A 17,725-nucleotide genomic window follows, 5' to 3' on the forward strand; every position below is an offset into this window, starting at 1 on the left:
CTTATACGCAATGGTATAGGAAGGAATGCGTGTTGTGTCACCCGCAATCATGTGTGTTTTTGTGCAAAGGCACGAGAACGGACAAAAGCACACAGAAAAACAAGCTTTAAAACATTAATAGTGGTTCTGTAGCTGCACGTTGCTCCTTTAACCCTTTAATGTGTTGTTTTTAGAATGATTTATTTCATTCTTGAGCAGCGTGGTTCTTTGGCAACGCGGCGTTTATACAACGCGATCAGGACATATTAAAATATACTGACTGTAAACTTTCCAGAATGTTTTTTTAACTTTAACAAACAAAAACTTAATACATTTTTTAAATGGGACGTTATATTTCATGTTTAAACCAGAGGAAATAAGATGTGAACGTAGTCGCTGAGTCACGTGTAAGTTATCAGCTAACGATATAGCACTCACTAGCTAGCTGTTTTAGGTGCATCTGTGTGTTACATTAACTGTAATGTGAATTGGGAGGCTGATTTTGGCTAGCACAAAAAATGTCGTGAACAGCTGACTCCTCTTTTATTTCAGTTAAACTGCACATTTGTACGAGACCAAACGGTTACAATGAACTTTTATGAACTGTAAACACACAGAGCAGGCCATGTCCAAAGCATACATACATACATTCTTCACTGTAGCTGTGTCTTAATTCAGCAGCTGCATCCTTCGAAGGATGCATCTTTCTGTCTGGTGTACGGAGGATTTCCTGTTTGCGTCACATAAGAGGTAGCTAGCTGGCTAACTAGCTAACATAAATAACGTCACCTAACTTAACGTATAATTTAAAGATTTTGTTTAAAAAGTTTCAAGGCCCCTTTCGTTTTTTAAACATTTGTATCCTTAGCTATTCAACCAACTTTTACATTTTTTTCTTCGGCCGCTTGAGAGTTTGCAGAGAGTTTGCCACAATACATCTCAGGATATGTTGGGCCGCGAAGGATGCATTCGAAGGATCCTACGTGGAAAAGGAGGACACATGTGTCGGCCGTATTTGAAGGAGCCTTTGAAATGGGACAGCCTTCGAAGCGCTGCTGTGACAAACACGTCCTCCCGAAGGATGCAGCCCCTGAACTGGGCGGCAGCTTACGACTGTGATGTTATCAGGGCGCTTTTTTTTTTGCACAAAACGAACTTTAAACAAACAGAATTTAGTAGAACAAAGAATCAAATGCTCAGAGTGTTTCTGAGTGCAGGAAGCTGAAACACGGCTTTTCTATGAGCCTGCTTTATCATGTATTTCACAGTAAAAGAGAGCACACACTTAACTTCATATTCACCATCCTGAATATGTAACTTTGAAAGAATTCCCTTTTGTCTGCTTTATCCACTTTTATAAATAAACATGGAGGTTATGTATGCAGGGTATGTAAGTGTAGATGTACTCACACACGCATAAACACACATGTACATGGACATTGTTGTTGTTGACATGTTTGTTTACGTCTGTCTTCCTGTCTCCGGCTGATTGAAGTGGATGAGTCGAGACTTTTCTCCCAGAGAGGATCAGACCTCAGAGGAGCTCAGCAAACTCTCAGGGATTTAAAACCTCTCTCTCTCTCTCTCTCTGCACTGTGTCTATGTCTCTCGCCCCCCTCCCTCCCTCTCTCCCTCCCTCTCTGCGCTCTAATCGCTGTGTTGTGGTGGTGACGATCCCTCCTCCCTCTCCTCTCCTCTCCGGGCTGTATAAAAGTGTGGATGGCTGGCTTGTGTTTCACACAGAGGGAATGAACTCGAGCCTTTCGGACGTACGGCGCAGAGGGCCACCATGACCCCTGCGGTGACCCCCGAGAAGAGACCCCAACCTCCCCCAGGCTGCTTATTATTGGTCGGTTTGCAGCATCTACAGGTGAGCTTTTAATCTCAGGCGCCAAGTTTTAACCAGCAAACTGTTGAAAGCTTGTTTTTGTTGTTACTATCAGGCTTAAAAACACTTTTCTGCAGCTTCTGTTTCGCTGCACAAAGAGGAAATTAAAGGGTATTTTTAAACACTGAGGGAGGCGGCAACCCTGGGTGTTACAGCATGGCTTGGGCGTCTGTTTTTGGGTGATGCAGGAAGGAGGAGGAGGAGGAGAGCTCTGTCATGCCAGGAATGTAGGCTCACCCTTAAGAGTACCCTCACCGTTGAGAAAGTTTGTGTTATTGTGAAATTGGACGCACGGCAGCTGATTCTTTAAGTCTCAAGTGAGTTTGTACCCAACAGGCTGCTGAAAAGCTGCAGTAATGTGGACTTTAAAGGTCTCATTTACTCACAGTTACAGTCATTAAGCAGCTGCTGTGACTCATAGCGACTTACAGTAAACTGTCAGAAACGCCGGCGACACGGGAGGTCACAGTTTGGGAGGAATGTGAGCGAGAGCAGCTGGATTAAAGTTCATCAGAGCGGCTATAAAAAGCTCTTTTGTGTTTACGGGCGCTTGATGTTTTCATTTTCCCCCCGCTCAGGCACAAAGGGCGAAAGTGACGGAGGTAAGAGAAGTCGGGAGTCTTGATTAGCTGACAGGATTTCAGGATTGTTCTTTAAGCTGTGCAGGTAATCTGAAGGATGATCGGCCCGAAGACGAGCAGAACTTTTGACAACTTATTGGCTAATCAACCAGGTAGCTACTTGCTTCTCTTATAGGCTAATATGTGAGTTTCATAGAGAACACTCCTCCCACACCTGTGTCCTATCCTGTATTTAATATGTGTTAAGCTGCAGTGCCCCTCCTTCCCTGAGGAAGACCGTCATGCAAAAACATCAGTACAACAATTTTTCTCCTCTGCAGCAGGACGATAAACATTATAACATAGTTTAGATTTGTGTAAAGGTGCGTAAATCTCGCTAAAAGTATCTGAAATAAGAGAAATTTAAGCAGCAGCTGTGATAATTTGGAACATTTGTAGGAAAGAAATCCTCTAAAAATCAGTTTCGGTCAATGGTGTGAAAGATCTGTTCATTTTGCAGCTGTAGGCCAAGTCTACACGTACACAGGTATTTTTCATAATCGTAGCTTTATCCGTCCTTTCGTCCACACAAATCTGTTTCAGGTCACTGAAAACTGATCTTTTGTAAAACTCCGGGCCAGGGTGAAGACTTCTAGGAACGGAGACGTGTAGACGGGGCAAGCTGTGTTTGTGACGTCAGGCTGTGTGCCGTTATCTCCTTCGTGAGGCGTCACTAATGAGTCCTTGCAAAAGAGACAAAACAGCGACGCGTCTAACATTGCTAACAGGACCTTTCACATGTTTACACATGTATGTACAGTTACTCATCCACTATGTGGATATATCATCCCCCTTCTCGATGTGCCATTGCAGCCCGCCAAGTCGTCTTCCCGCAAACGATTTTTTTGACTTTTTTTTTCTCAACTTTGTTCAATTTTTTTTGCAAACACAACAGTAACAAAGAGCTCAGGACTACGTTTGACTACACAATCAGCATATAGAAATAGTGACAATGGGAGAAATAAGAGCCAAAACACATCAGTAAAAGCTCAGACGACAAATGGGCTTTATAATGACAGTGTAACAAGCAAGGTGCAGAAGCACAGAAGGGGGAACAATAATCAGTCAGTGAGAACGTGTTGAAGCCACCGTGGAGCTGGAAAAAGTAAGATATGGAGTCCACGTCTTCACAAACTGTCCCTCTGAGGAGTGAAGAAGGCAGCTCAAATATTCTTATGCCAGTTAGCTTTAGTGGGAGGGTTGTCATTTATCCATGACAAAGGGTTTCATACAGTCTGCCAGAACTAGCACCAATAATTGCATCTTGACGCAGATGACCCAGGAGCAACGTTTTCAGACTTTTCATTGGCCTCGATTTTCTTCTTCTTCTTTGCATGACCGGGTTATATCGCCGGCTGTTGGTGCGTGTTTTTGATGGACGGGGCTTTTTTTATAACTGTGCTTGTGTGGATGTTTTTTAAAGAAATGAAGCAGGGAAAAATACCCGTGTACGCGTAGACATGGCCTTAGTCTCTAAATCCATTCAGTAACAAATGAGCTGCAGGTGCATCCCATCCATCCATCCATTATCTATACCGCTTATCCTGCTGAAGGTCGCAGGGGGCTGGAGCCGATCCCAGCTGTGGGGTACACCCTGGACTGATTGCCAGTCAATCACAGGGCTTAGACAGAGACAGACAACCTCTCACGCTCACACTCACACCTACAGGCAATGTAGGAGTTCACCTGACGAGCATGTGTTTGGACTGTGGGAGGAAACCAAGGGAACCCACGCGTGCACGGGGAGAACATACAGACTGAAAGGCCTGCTACGTTATTTATTGATACTAGAATGTTCTCTCACAGATCCCGAATGGTCTCCAATCTCATTGTGTGGATGTTACCAGCAGTGTGCATGAGCCAGAATGGAAATGTCATGTCTGAAATCCTTTTTAACCCTTTGAACGCTGCAGTGGAAATAGTCCCTCAGTTCTTACATTGTTTTCCTTATTGTGATTCCTTGAAGCGCTTCTCATCCCTAAATCTGCACTTTTGTAAGCTAAAAGGTCGTGTCATTTTGTGCGTTGGCTTTTATGTTGTAGACCAAGATCATTGCAGAGTGCTTATGTTTCTTTGTTTTTACACTGCAGCATATAAACGCAATGACATCACCGTCAAACGCACATTATGATGCAAAAGACAGAAGCCTTACTTTTGTGTTGAAGAAAGGAGGAATGCTGTAACTATCATTGTCTCTATTCTGAGTTAAACTTGATCTTGCAGAAGAGGAAGTCATTCGGACACTCTGTGGTCTGCACGCTTCACTGAAAACACTCGGTTTGTTTATAGACGGCATGCATTGTGCAAATCTTTTATTGTCTCTACTTTTGAGACATGTTTCTCCATCGTCCTCCTCAGTAGCCGGTTTGCACTGACGTCGCTTTGGCCAACAGGAAGTAGCTTCGGGTCTGTGGAGCTCTGACATTGAGCTGGAAACAAAGGGATATTTTGGATAAAGTAAACACCATCAGAATAAACAAAGGCAGTCCGGAAGGCTGGTTACGTAGCTCCGCTTGAGACATATCCCATCGTCCCTTTCATTATTTTCACCTCCGTTTAGCTCCGTCTCCGCTCGTCCTCTGAGGTCATCCGTCTGTTTTCTCCATCTGACAAATCCACCTCAAACCACAACTCACCAATCACGTCCATCCTGGCACACTGATCAGCGGGCTGTGATTAACTCTGGCTCTGCAGGGTGGAAACAGTTCAGACTTTCTGGTTCTCTTGTTTTCAGGCTCTCGTGTGACAAACATGAAGCGTTACCGCATTCAGTCACCAGGAACAGTTGTTAGAAACTCTTCTCTCTGCTCTGGTTAACATGTTCAACCAGCTTTGTGTGATTCATGGAAAGTCCTGCTGCAGAGTCATGTTTCCGGGGGGTTGAAGTGGTGACGGAGGGGACGAGCTGCAGTTTGGTCTGGATTTCCATGGTTCATGTTAAGGTGAAGTCTCTGTTTGCTGATGAAACACTTGAACAAGTCAGTTGGAGTCACCAGTTTATAAGGCTGAACACGAGGCTTCCTGGCAGAGGATTCACATGTCATTATGTGGGTGGATCTACTCGCCAAACCACCATTAACTTTACAAGAATATTCACGGTACCCAGAGCACGAATCCTTGAGATTTCTGTGACCCTCTGACCCTCCAGTGCGTCACAAATCTGCCATGGACCAACCAGCAGAGGTTAGTTTGAGGCATTAATCGTCTTGTCATCCCACGTTTCTAATTATTTTAATCAATAGTTTTTGGAGGCATCAGAGGAAGAAGGTTTGAGTTCCAGGTCTGAAGTATTGTTAACACAGAAACCTGAAAAATGAGCCTGTAGAGCTAGCCCCTCGCTTACGACAGTGCTAAGAGCAAAAGCAGCAATTTTATATGCGTCAGAACAACCAGCATGAAGACGAAACATTTTGTTAATTGATCCTAACACGTCTATAAACCCAGTTCTCCTCTGTCTCCACTAACTTTACCCAGGCTAGCACAAAACATAAGCTAGCCTTCAGTTTCTTTAGGCTCATACAAGCTGCACGAGCTAATCTCTGTAATCTGTATGTGTTGGACCGGATTTTGGTATCGGAAGTGTTCTGGTTTTTGTTTGCAGTCCAAGTATTGTTGACCAATCACATACCAGCAGGGGCTGCACGATGCCGTCGCCTCACAGCTAGAAGGCTCCTAGTTTGAAACCCCGGTTCAGACGTAGTGGGCCTTTCTGTGTGGAGTTTGCATGTTCTCCCCGTGCATGCTCGGGTACTTCCTCCCACAGTCCAAAGACATGCTCGTCAGGTTTATTAGAGACTCTAAACTGGCCATCTGTGTCAGCCCTGTGATTCACTAGCGGTATCAGTCAAGGGTGTAGCCCACCTCTCGCCCAATGACAGCCCCCCGTGTGACCCTGAACAGGGATAAGCAGTATATGGATGGACGTACCTGCAGGCTTTGGTTGCTTGCAGGAAAAACAGTCCATGTGTAACGCCATCCCGGGTCCCATCTGAGGAAGATTCCAGCTTTTTATTCATCTCTATGAACAGACAATGAACAATCTGTTCTTGGACGTCGTATCTCAACTGCATTCTTGCTTCTCAACTTGCTCGTCAGGCTGTAAACAATGCAGCGCACAGGAAGGAAGTCTTGGGTGGTCCTTCATCGCTAACCGCCGGCTGCAATGGAAGCCCTGAAGGCTATATCGCTGCTGCCGATGGGTTCAAAGATTGCACGCTAGCTAACTAACTATCTGACAGACTAACTAGTGACAAATGTTCATGAGATGTTGTAAATAACAGGAGCTTTATTCACTCAGTGCAGGGAGCATAACAAAGACCTTTTCTCAACCTGCTACACTTTCTGCTGACCAGTCTGAACATAAGCAGGGATGCACGGAAACCTCTGACTAATGTGGTTGCTTGTTTTTAATCGTTGTTAGCAGTAAGATAAGATAGCTTTGTTTTAAATGCATGTATTTAATACAGGCAGGCTCAATCAGCATACAGCAGTAATCCTGCAATGGTTTTTAAAGCTTTCGTGCAGTTACAATGTGACTTGGTGACGTCCGGTTGCTGTTGGAACATATTTACGTGCCAGATGGCGAATGTGAGGGAATCTGTTATTCTGGCTCCTGCCCCTCGGCCCTCACTCAGGGGTTCGGCTCGATTCCCAAACATCAAACCGAGGACAGGCTTCTCCCTCCCTCCTGGCATCTCTGAATGTGCTCAGAGTGCTCTCGTCTTTTTCCTCCCTCCATCAAACTGTCAGCTTCATTTACTCCCGCGCGCAAAAATGTTTTCTTTGGGCGTGAGGCTCACTCCTTCTCCAGGAGGAGCTGGTGTGAAATGAACTCGCTGGAGGTTGGAGAGGTGGCACAGCAGCACACTTACATCAAAGATAAACGCTGCTTTCCTTCAGATAAGAGTTCAAGCGCTGATCTGCTATCAGCTGTGAGGTGTTGTACAAACATTCCTGCCTTGTTGCTTCTGTTTGACCTTTGCCCTTCATCATCAGTCAGATTCAGGGACATCGCTGAGAAGCCAAAGAACTGTCCAAACTTCACTCACTGGCTACTGTGGCTCCAATTTCACCCAAAATTTCCCAAACGATGAAAATTAGACGTTCTCTCTCTTTCCTAGTTTCTGCTGAATGAATGGAGCCGCTCCACCAGAACCACAGACATCAACAAAGTCTTATCTTAATCGATGCCAGACCGGCCCGCGGCTCCAAGCTCCTCTGGATAAATAATTCACTTTGACACAAAGCCAAACCTGAACTAGACATGAACTTCAGTTTAATCTGAGTCTGCTCCCTGCCGTCTTTATGATAAGAACCATCGACCCGAGCAAGTGGAGGTCCAGTTCAGCCTCCCAGGTGACCCGGTCTGCGCTCACAGGGTGCCAGATTTACTCCAGCTCCTTTGATTAAACAATAAACAGTGTGAAGCTTCCATCCATCCATTATCTTTACCTCTTACCCCGTTCAGGGTCGGGGGCTGGACAGCTACCAGCTGTCATTGGGCGAGAGGCGGGGTTACACCTGGACAGGTCACCTGTCATTCACAGGGCTGACACACAGAGACAGTGTGATGAAATTTGAACGGGGGTGGTAATGCATATGGAAAGAAAGAAGGATTTAAATTGTATTGTACAGCTTCGTTTGAGATCATCGGGTGAGAGAGCAACACTGACAGAGATTCATGGAGCAACCACCGGGATCTTTATTTACAGGGCTGAATAATTTACACAGCACCAGTTAAACCCACTAAAGAAAGTCTTAAAACGTCTCTGATGAAAGTGGGTTAAAAAGGGGTAAAAGTCCAATAAAAGAAAGGGCGAGCAGAGCCAAGAGTCCTTCAATTAAAATATGAGGTTAAAAAGTCTCTCTGGTGAAAACAAGGGGAGACGACCGAACTCCGTTTGTCCTGGTTGAGCCGGTCGCCTTCCTTACTGCCTCCCACCGCTTGGCAGAGCTCCTCACTCTGCTGTTGCGTGTACTTTGCGTCGTGATGCTCTGGATTTTCCTCTTCTATCCAGCTGGCGTTCGGGCTGTCACTCTGTCGTTGCTCTTCTAAAGCAGGCTGTCTTTCTGTTAGCGCCGCCACCGAAGTTCTCGTTAATGCGTCCCTTGTTTGTCCGTCCTCGTGTCCCGCTCTCCTGTCTGCTCTCCCTCCGCAGTCCGTGTCTTTCCTTCCGTTTTCTGGGTTGGATGCCCTTCCCTCAGCCGCCGACTGGACATGGCGGCCATGTTCCCCATTTTCATTGGTGAATGAAACTGTCAATTAAAAGCAGGGCTACACAGCTGCAGGTAATCACACATTAATCGTCACCTCAAGGCCAGAAGTATACTCACGATCACGAAACCAAAAGCAATCCTAGAAACACAGCAGTCATAAAATCAATTAAAAAACAAGTTATCATTAAAATCATGAATAAAACTCAATATAAAAACATGCATAATAAAAATGTTCAATCAATAAATAACCTTAAAATCAATCCTTCCCCCTTTTTAGAGACAATTCAGAGTCACGAGTGAACCTAACGAGCATGTCTTTGGACTGTGGGAGGAAGCCGGAGAACCCGGAGGGAACCCACGCATGCACGGGCAGAACATGCAGACTCCACACAGGAAGGCCCACTACGTCTCGAACTAGGAACCTCCTAGCTGTGAGGCAACAGCGCTAACCACCTCACCACCGTGCAGCCCTAAAAATAAGCAGTGTTTTAAAATGTTCTTGCTTTTCATAGCTTTGAAAAAAGTTGTAAACATCTCTTGCAGAAACTTGCAGCCACTGTTTGTGAGATCTTTCAGATTAAAAACGGATCTCTACAGAGATGCACAACCATGTTTACGGCCTCCAAGCTTATTGAGAGGAGAGTGATCCATCTGTCACACCTTGATGCTGCCTAACCAGGAGGAGCAGTTAGTAGTACTCTGAGATTTCATGCTCACGTGGAAAACTTCCAAAGAGAATAATCAGAAACATTCCTACCATCAAATCAAGTGTGCCCCGCTCGCTGCCAGGCTTCTGATGGAAGTGGTTTCAGCTCCATTATCCCTCCGAGCATCCATACGTTCGCTGCTTTGAAAACCGATCTGTTTTCACTAAGTGCGGCAGGCAAATGATTTCCAAACGAAGGGGGAAAACTGGCAGGAAAAGAAAGGAGGGAATAGACCTTGATTCCAAACCGACATATTTCAGAAGGGAAAGAAAACAAGGGGAAGCGGATTCATTAAAAGTGTTTAATAGTGCTTTTCAAGAACACTGCTGCCTGAGAAGATGGAGTGTTTTCATACTGCCATCCTGGTTGACTTTTTATTTAATGTTCACTTGAAATCTAAATTGATGTCTAAGTTTTGTATCACATATCTTGGGTCCCTTTTATGCCAGTATAACACCAAACAATGACTCTGTTGTTTTATCTATATTTAACGGAACCTTTGAGCTCGTATTTCCTGGAAAACATGTTGATGAATCACTAACCAATATCAAGTCCTTTTCTGCCCATAACTCCCCCGAGCTTTCACTGGACCTTAAACTGTATTTCTCTGAGTGACACAGAAAGAAACTAGGCCAAAACAACTTACGCTCAGAAGTCAGACGTCTTGTTGCCCTCTCCGTCTGCTCCCCGGCTGGACGTTTGGGACGCGGAGACGCAGCACACTCGAAACCTCACCGAGACATTTGGCACAGAGGTCTGTCATTGTGGCCTGAGGCTTCAGCTCTGGTCAGAGGAGGACTACATGTGGACGGGAGAGCGGCGGTCTGTTCAGCTGAGGTCCTCCCTCCAGTCCCTGGGTGTCAACTGACTTCCTCTCTGTGACCTCTGACCTTTGTGTGCCGTGGAACTGAGCCAAGAAGTATTTATGTTTCTGAGGACTGTGGTGGTCAGGGGATGAAAATAGACGTGGAGTTTGATTTAACACAGAACCAGAGTTTAGATGTTAGCTGCCAGTTGTTCCTGTATCACCATGTAGTTGTTTTATGGACTAAATCTTCTTTTTGTCTGAAAAACAGAAACCAAAGAAAAGACTAACCAGGTGATTTTTAGAAGCTGGATTCAAAACATGTTTAAAGAAATAACTTGATCAAATAAAAGCTTTTTTATTTTCTCCAATCAATTAATCAACTCGTTGTTTCATAGTATTTGTTTCTGTAAGACAACTCTGTCGATCTATCATCCATCCATCCGTCCATCAATCCATCCATCGTTCTATCTGTTCATTGGTCTGTCCAAGAATCCGTTCAAACATCTGTCCGTCCGCCCGTCCATCTACACATCCTTCTGTCTATTCATCCTTCTATCTGTCCATCTATCATCCATCCATCTTTCTACCCCTCCATCCATCTATCCCTCCATCAATCTATCCCTCCATCAATCTATCCATCTACCCCTCCATCTATCCTTCTATCTGTCCATCTATCCATCCATCCTTCTACCCCTCCATCCATCTGTCCCTCCATCTTTCCTTCTATCCCTCCATCTATCCCTTTACCCCTCCACCCATCTATCCTTCTACCCCTCTATCTATCTATCTATCTATCTATCTATCTATTTGTCCATCAACCTATCCATTGTTCTATCTGTCCAGCCATCCATCCCTCCATCCATCCCTCCATCCATCCCTCTATCCGTCCCTCTATCTGTCTATCTGATGGTGGCCTTCTGTCTCTCCGGTCCCTCATGAGGAATGTAAATTGAATTTCCTCAGCTGGATCCTGACGGAGGATTTGCTTTGATGCTGAATGTTCCAGATGTTTTACTCAGACGCAAACATGGAAAATCTATCGGCTCATAAAATCACATGTAAGATCCGAAGCTCCCACAGAACTCTGCTGTGAGTCGAACACTTTAACACTCAGACAGACGGACAGTAAAACGGGCGTTTATTCAGACGACACAAGCGGTTTGGGATCTGTTGAGCTCATCCAGCTGTTACATCCATGAATCCACTGAACAATAGAAATCCAGTCACAGGGTCACGAGAAGTTGAAGAGACGTCTGCAGACGGGCTCAAACACAAGCTGTCATTAAAAGCTTCGGTTCCTGCTGTATGTTCTGCCAGTCGGCCAGCATTGTGAAACACTGCAGGAGACGTGATGTCAGACGCTGTGTGGAAAACACCGGAGGTTTCTCCGTTTACACTCGAACGCAATGTTTGGTTCAGGAGGTAAACAACTTCAGACTTAGAAAAATACGTCCGATGATCCATTTCCTCTCTTGTCTCTCAGATATTTTATGTATAAGGTTATAGTTTCTCGTGATGGTGTCACCTGGAGCTTTTGGTAAACCTTCGCACCTAAACTAAGACAATGTTAACATCGGTCAGGTTTAGTTAAAGATCAGGGTTTTGCTTAAACTATAAAGTCCTCGACATTTGTTTTCAGACAGGACATACAGCCATCTCCAGGGGAAGGTCTTGTATTGTAACTGCGACTCTGTTGTGGAAAGAATTGTGTGTACATGCACATACATGCTGTGATTTTATCCAAATTATACGACCATGCTAAAAAAAGTTGGAAAAATACTCAATATTGATGTTTTTTCTCTCTCCCACCTTTTAGGATGATTGACAGCTGCTCCTCCTGAACCCCAGGATGCCTGTGGTGCCAGTGGGCGGGTCATCCTCCTCCCAACATGTGGTACCTGTCGCCCTCACCTGCTCCTGGCTGCTCCTGCTCTTCCACGCCGCCTTCGGTCAGAAACCCGCCAAGCTGCCTCTGATTGGCCGGAAGCCCTTCATCGCCGCCTGGAACGCCCCGCTGGACTTGTGCACCATCAAGTACAACATCACCACCAACCTCGACCGCCTCTTCCACATCCACGGGAGCCCGCGTGCTGATTGGACGGGCCAGAACGTCACCATCTTCTATGCCAACCGGCTGGGCTACTACCCTCACTACACACCGCAGGGTGTCGCCGTGCACGGCGGCCTGCCGCAGAACTGCAGCCTGGACCTGCATCTGTTCAAGGCCTACCAGGACATCAACCACTTCATCCCTGCGGAGGACTTCCGGGGCCTGGCTGTCATCGACTGGGAGTTCTGGCGGCCTCAGTGGAGCCGTAACTGGCACAAGAAGGACATCTACCGGCGCAAGTCGAGGGAGCTAACTGCCAAGGCGTACATTAATGTGACCAAGGCGCAGGTGGAGGAGCTGGCACGGCGGCGGTTTGAAAAAAGCGCCAAGGCGTTCATGCAGAGGACTATACAGCTGGGGACACGCCTTCGCCCCAACGGACACTGGGGTTTCTACCTCTACCCTGACTGCCACAACTACAACCTGCACGAGCAGAACTACACGGGCCTCTGCCCCCTGCTGGAGCGGATGAGGAACGACGAGCTGCTGTGGCTGTGGAATAGCAGCACGGCGCTCTTCCCCTCCGTGGCGATCAGGAGAAGCCACACCAACAGCATCAGCAACCTGCACTTCTCCCAGCACCGGATCCGAGAGTCGCTGCGCATCGCCTCGCTGACGTCTAAGGAGTACGACCTGCCCACCTACGTGTACCTGAGGCTGGGGTACCGAGATGAGGCCCTGGCCTTCCTCACCGCAGTAAGAGCTGACTTTATCACACAATGTTTTATCTGAGTTTATTATTAAGTGATTTACATACTGAGCTTATTTTCTTGTATTCTCCTGTTATCATTGTCCTGGTGCACAACAAAGGAGTTCATATCCTTACTCTGATTAACTGGACAGGCTTATAACAGACCTGTAACAGCCACAGGTGCTGTAGTTCTCACTTCTAAAACAAATTGCCTGCCCTGCCTTTAAAACAACCATACCTGCCTCGCTCTGATGCACACATGACTGGAGATGCTCTCACGTCTGTTTCAGCGTCTGCAGTAAAAACATCATTTGTTTCCTTTACCAGAAGCAATCCTACTTTAACCCTGTCTGCACAAAGACCATACATTATTATGTTGATTATTTTCTGTTTCATCCATCTGAATCTGAAAACGTAACTAGTGAATGTATTAAATTATTTGAATTACTTTACAATCCACAGTATCAAACTAATGCAACTTTTTCACATGTTACAGATCTTCTGCATGAATGATGTTCTGTTTCTGCACGCCTGTTTGCACTCATGGTCATTGTTCTGTGCCTGAATTTAATGACTGCTGCCATCTAGTGGAGATGCACAGAAAAGGCAGCCAAACACTAAACGCTGTGGTTTCCTTCCTCGACCACATTTTGCTCACTGCTCTGCAGATATCCGTCACCCTCTGAGGCCCTTTACTTTGCATAATATCATAGTACACATCTATAAGTCATTCTGTCGGTACAGATGACATGTAGTTATGTCTTTACAGCTGCATTATGTAAAAAAAAAATGATGATGATGCTTTATGCTTCATTAATTGCTTCCTGCCACTTGCTAAACCCTAAATGAATGTTCCCTCTATTCACCTGCCTCTCTCAAAGCTTTGGACGTCACAAGAGCAGGTGCTGCTTAAAGTAAGTTAATGTGTGTTCGTGACAGAAAATGTGAAATCTGAAGTCTGTCTGTGTTTCCTGCAGAAAGACTTGATCCACACCATCGGGGAGAGCGCTGCGCTGGGGGCTGCAGGATTCGTCATCTGGGGAGACCTTAACCTGACCTCGTCCAGGGTGGGTGTCCTGTGCTATCTGCTAAAATCCCACAAAATCTTCCCTCCCTCCTTCTCCCTATTTAAGTGACCTGCTGGCTACTGATTCAATGACAAACAGGAAATACTCAGAAATAGATTACACTGTATTTGTTGTGTAGACAGACGTGCTGTTTTCACACGTGAGGAAGTCTGACTGTTACTTTGATGTGACAAATATTCTTTTTCAAGCTTCGTTGGACTCCAAACTAACCACAGCAGGAAATACTTGGTGAATTCTCTTTGACAATTTGAAAGCGACGCATTCCTCTTAATCGCCTGCAGAAGTTCTGTCTGCATGAAAGAATAAAAGATAATCTAAAAAGCAGTTTTCTGGAAAGCTAGCGAATTAGAAGAAAGTGGGCTTTAAGGGAGGGCTGCCTGGAAACATGAGCTAAAAGAGCCCACAGAGGAAAAACTGAGGGCCAGTGTAGCATAGAGAAGGATTCATTACAACTGTGAACCCTGCAAAGCTACGACAATATAGAGCTGTAACATGTTCTCTCTGACTCTCCTGATGTGTCTGCTTGGTTTGACAATCTTAGTTAGCTGCTACACCAGAAGTCAACTGTCGTCATCATCTCTGTACTAACCATAGATTTTTAACTCTACTTTGATGAGATTGAACGCTCATTTAATTTAATTTTCGGCCACTAGGGGGTACGTTACCCACACAACACGGTGACTTACACAGAGTCAGGTGTTATTTCTTTCCTATCTTCTCCTCTTGAGGACAGTGCTGACAAAGCTTCACTTTTTACTTCTAACAAATCTGCATCATGATGTTGAAATGTGGGCAAAGGTAAGAACCGTTAATAACAAGTTTCTCTTTCTGTAACAATGCAGCATGCGGGAATGGAAGGCTCGACAGGAAGTCGGTTATCGCTTACCGCCCGGCACGTTCACAGGTGTCGTCAGAGGCGAGATCGTCTCAAACTATAGCCGATGGGATCTGAGATTGATTCTTTCCTAACGTGGCAAACCTAATCATACTCTGCTGTTATCAGCTTGAATTCATTGCCTCAAAAGAGCTACAGAAAGAAGTTCCTGGTTTTGGGTTAATACGGTACTTCCCGTACGACCACTCCATCGCACTTCGTGGCTCTCCATATTATGCACTTGACTTCATTAAGGCTGCATGTTGCAGACAAGAAATATACTTCCAATTAACATACTGTAGTTTGATATTTGTGCAGAGGGACGCACAAAACTCAGTCCGACTGAACCTCACAGTAAATGTTGTGTTGTTGTGTTTCCTCAGCATAACTGCTCCAAGGTGAAAGCCTTCCTGAGCCACCGCCTGGGTCAGTACATCACCAACGTGACGCGAGCCGCCGAGGTCTGTAGCGAGTATATGTGCCAGGGGAACGGCCGCTGCGTCCGCCGGGACCCCCTCTCCCCCCATTACCTCCACCTGAGCGGCAAGAGCTACCGCATCAAGAACTCAGGCGATGGAGACTTTACCGTCACTGGGTGGCACTCGCAGCACGAGCTGCAGCTGCTAACTGAGAGGTTTCGATGCCACTGCTACGAAGGCCACGAGGGCGAGCGCTGCGACAGCATCAACATAGTGAAGGAGGACGACGGGCCGTGGAGGGAGGACGGGGAGGACGAGCAGGAGAAAATGAGGACGAAGTGGGAGGACGAGCAGGATGAACAGTTGGAGGGAGGGCAGAGTGACGCTCCACGGACCAGCTACAGCCTCCACCTGATGCTGCTGATGCTCCTGTTGAACTTATCGTTAGCAAGAACAGTCGTATGATGCAAGCAGGAGCCATTTTTAACACAGCTGTGTACAGGTGTTACTTTTCAACATACAGACACACACACAATGTCTTTGTTTTTAAGATGAAAGCAGGCATGCATCCATACATTATATTTACTCAGTCTTCCTGTAAGAACGAGGTGGTAATAACCAGCGTAACGTCAGATGATCATCCAGAGCTGCAAAAGCACAAAACAAACACTGAAAGTGATCCTGTTATCACGAGAAAACCAGCTTTGTCATCTCTAGGTAACAGGATAAATAAGTCTCCAGCAAACAAATGAAATTACTCGTCATCACGGGAAAACTTGGTAAATAAAATGTATGGATGCATGTCCGCTCAGGGCTTCCGTAGCAGAGGGAACCAGGCTAACTCCTGTTTGGCTCACAGGAAAACAAACTTCCTGCAGCTAAACGCCGAAACGAGCAAAATGATTGGTGTTCAATGTGAAATGAAAACAAAGAATGTTTCTGACAGCCGTCGTGTTGAAAAGTAACTCGTGTAAAGTCTCTTTTTGAAGGAGTGAAATGGCACTTTACATGATACAGAGATTTAGCATGTTGACTTGAAACATGAAGGTCCGGTTGATTGTAAAACAGGTCACCTGGTTGAACGATCCGCGCGGCCTCAGCAGCAGGAATGTTCAGCTTTATACTCTGTTTGTTAAACTGTGGACTGCATCGCTTTCAGCAAAGAGGCAGGTTGGAAAAGATCTCAGTTACTTTTTTTTTTTTTTTACTTTTCAGGCTTCACAGGATAATCCTCTAGTTCCTTTCGTGAAGACACAACAGCCAAGACTTTTAATGGAAACCAAAGGGTGATAATACTAACCACTCAGCCATATGCAGGAAAGTAATCACTAACATTTGATGCTTGGTCTGTGCTGTTTTTGAAGCCATCCTTAAAAGTGTCTTTCTGAATTTTTTAAATCACAGACCTTATTTTTTTCTACATATTTGATGTTCTAAATAACCCATAGGTGCAAAAGGTTTTTGGTTTTCTCTGCAGATTGCTTCAGTCGGCAGCCACGAGTCTTTATGGCAAACGTTCCCAATCAAACGTTCACTCAGAGTGCTTGTTTTTGCCACTGACAGGATGCCAACATTACAGGAAGCATCCCTACAGATACAGCCAGTTATTTTACCTTGCAGAACACGGGCGTTGCTGGTCTACCTCTGCCTTGATCTGTTGGTTTGTTTGACTTGTTATGTTGTGCTGCATCTTAGCTAACCCTGACAAGCTAACAATGCAGACAAGACTAACCAGTCTAAGCAGCAGTGGACCAGCGACTGCTGTCTTCTGCAATGTAAAATTACTGTTTTTGTCAATGGAGTCTGGTGGGTGAGAAAAAAGTGATGTAACGGCTGTTTCTGGTTTCCCAAAAAGGATCTTCCTCTTAACAAAAAGGTCTGTGTCTGTAGGGATCCTTTCTGTAATGTTGTCAGACACTTGGAATAACAATCTGAGCCCATCAGTGTACGGTGGCCAACAAGGGCGTGCTCGCTGCAACGGCCCATGTATCTGCAGGCGTTTGCTCTTGCATTTGTTTTGGACTTTTGCACGTTATTGACTTTTGCACGTACACCTTTGCAGCGAGACTGCCCTTGCCGGCCACCAGAGTCCAAGGCCGAATTTAAGTGAAATCTCCTTCAAGTTCATTTGTAATGACAGGAAACTATTTCACTTGACATTCTACATAAAGTTTGTATATCTATTGTGTCATATTCGCTGGTAGTACAGCTCGTCAGGAAAGCCCCATATTTGAGCCTGTTGGGACGTTATGTGACGTGCACATCTTGTAGGTGCTCTTTATTTCACTATATTATGTATCTGTATCCTGTCCTTTACTCTTGTTG

General features: G+C 45.5%; 1 protein-coding gene across 1 annotated transcript; it reads left to right on the forward strand.

Annotated features, from left to right (window-relative positions):
* The first annotated feature begins 1,767 nt into the window (after positions 1–1,767).
* hyal4 (hyaluronidase 4) lies at positions 1,768–17,380 on the forward strand. The gene is made up of 4 exons (XM_069687224.1): positions 1,768–1,849; positions 12,035–13,024; positions 13,997–14,086; positions 15,365–17,380. The coding sequence occupies exons 2-4, from the start codon at positions 12,068–12,070 to the stop codon at positions 15,863–15,865; spliced, it is 1,548 nt and encodes a 515-aa protein (XP_069543325.1). The 5' UTR covers positions 1,768–1,849; positions 12,035–12,067; the 3' UTR covers positions 15,866–17,380.
* Positions 17,381–17,725: the final 345 nt, after the last annotated feature.

Source organism: Semicossyphus pulcher, unplaced genomic scaffold, assembly GCF_022749685.1.
Source record: "Semicossyphus pulcher isolate SPU_LCO1_2020_fin unplaced genomic scaffold, fSemPul1.0.p SCAF_8, whole genome shotgun sequence".
Classification (NCBI taxonomy): Eukaryota; Metazoa; Chordata; class Actinopteri; order Labriformes; family Labridae; genus Semicossyphus; species Semicossyphus pulcher.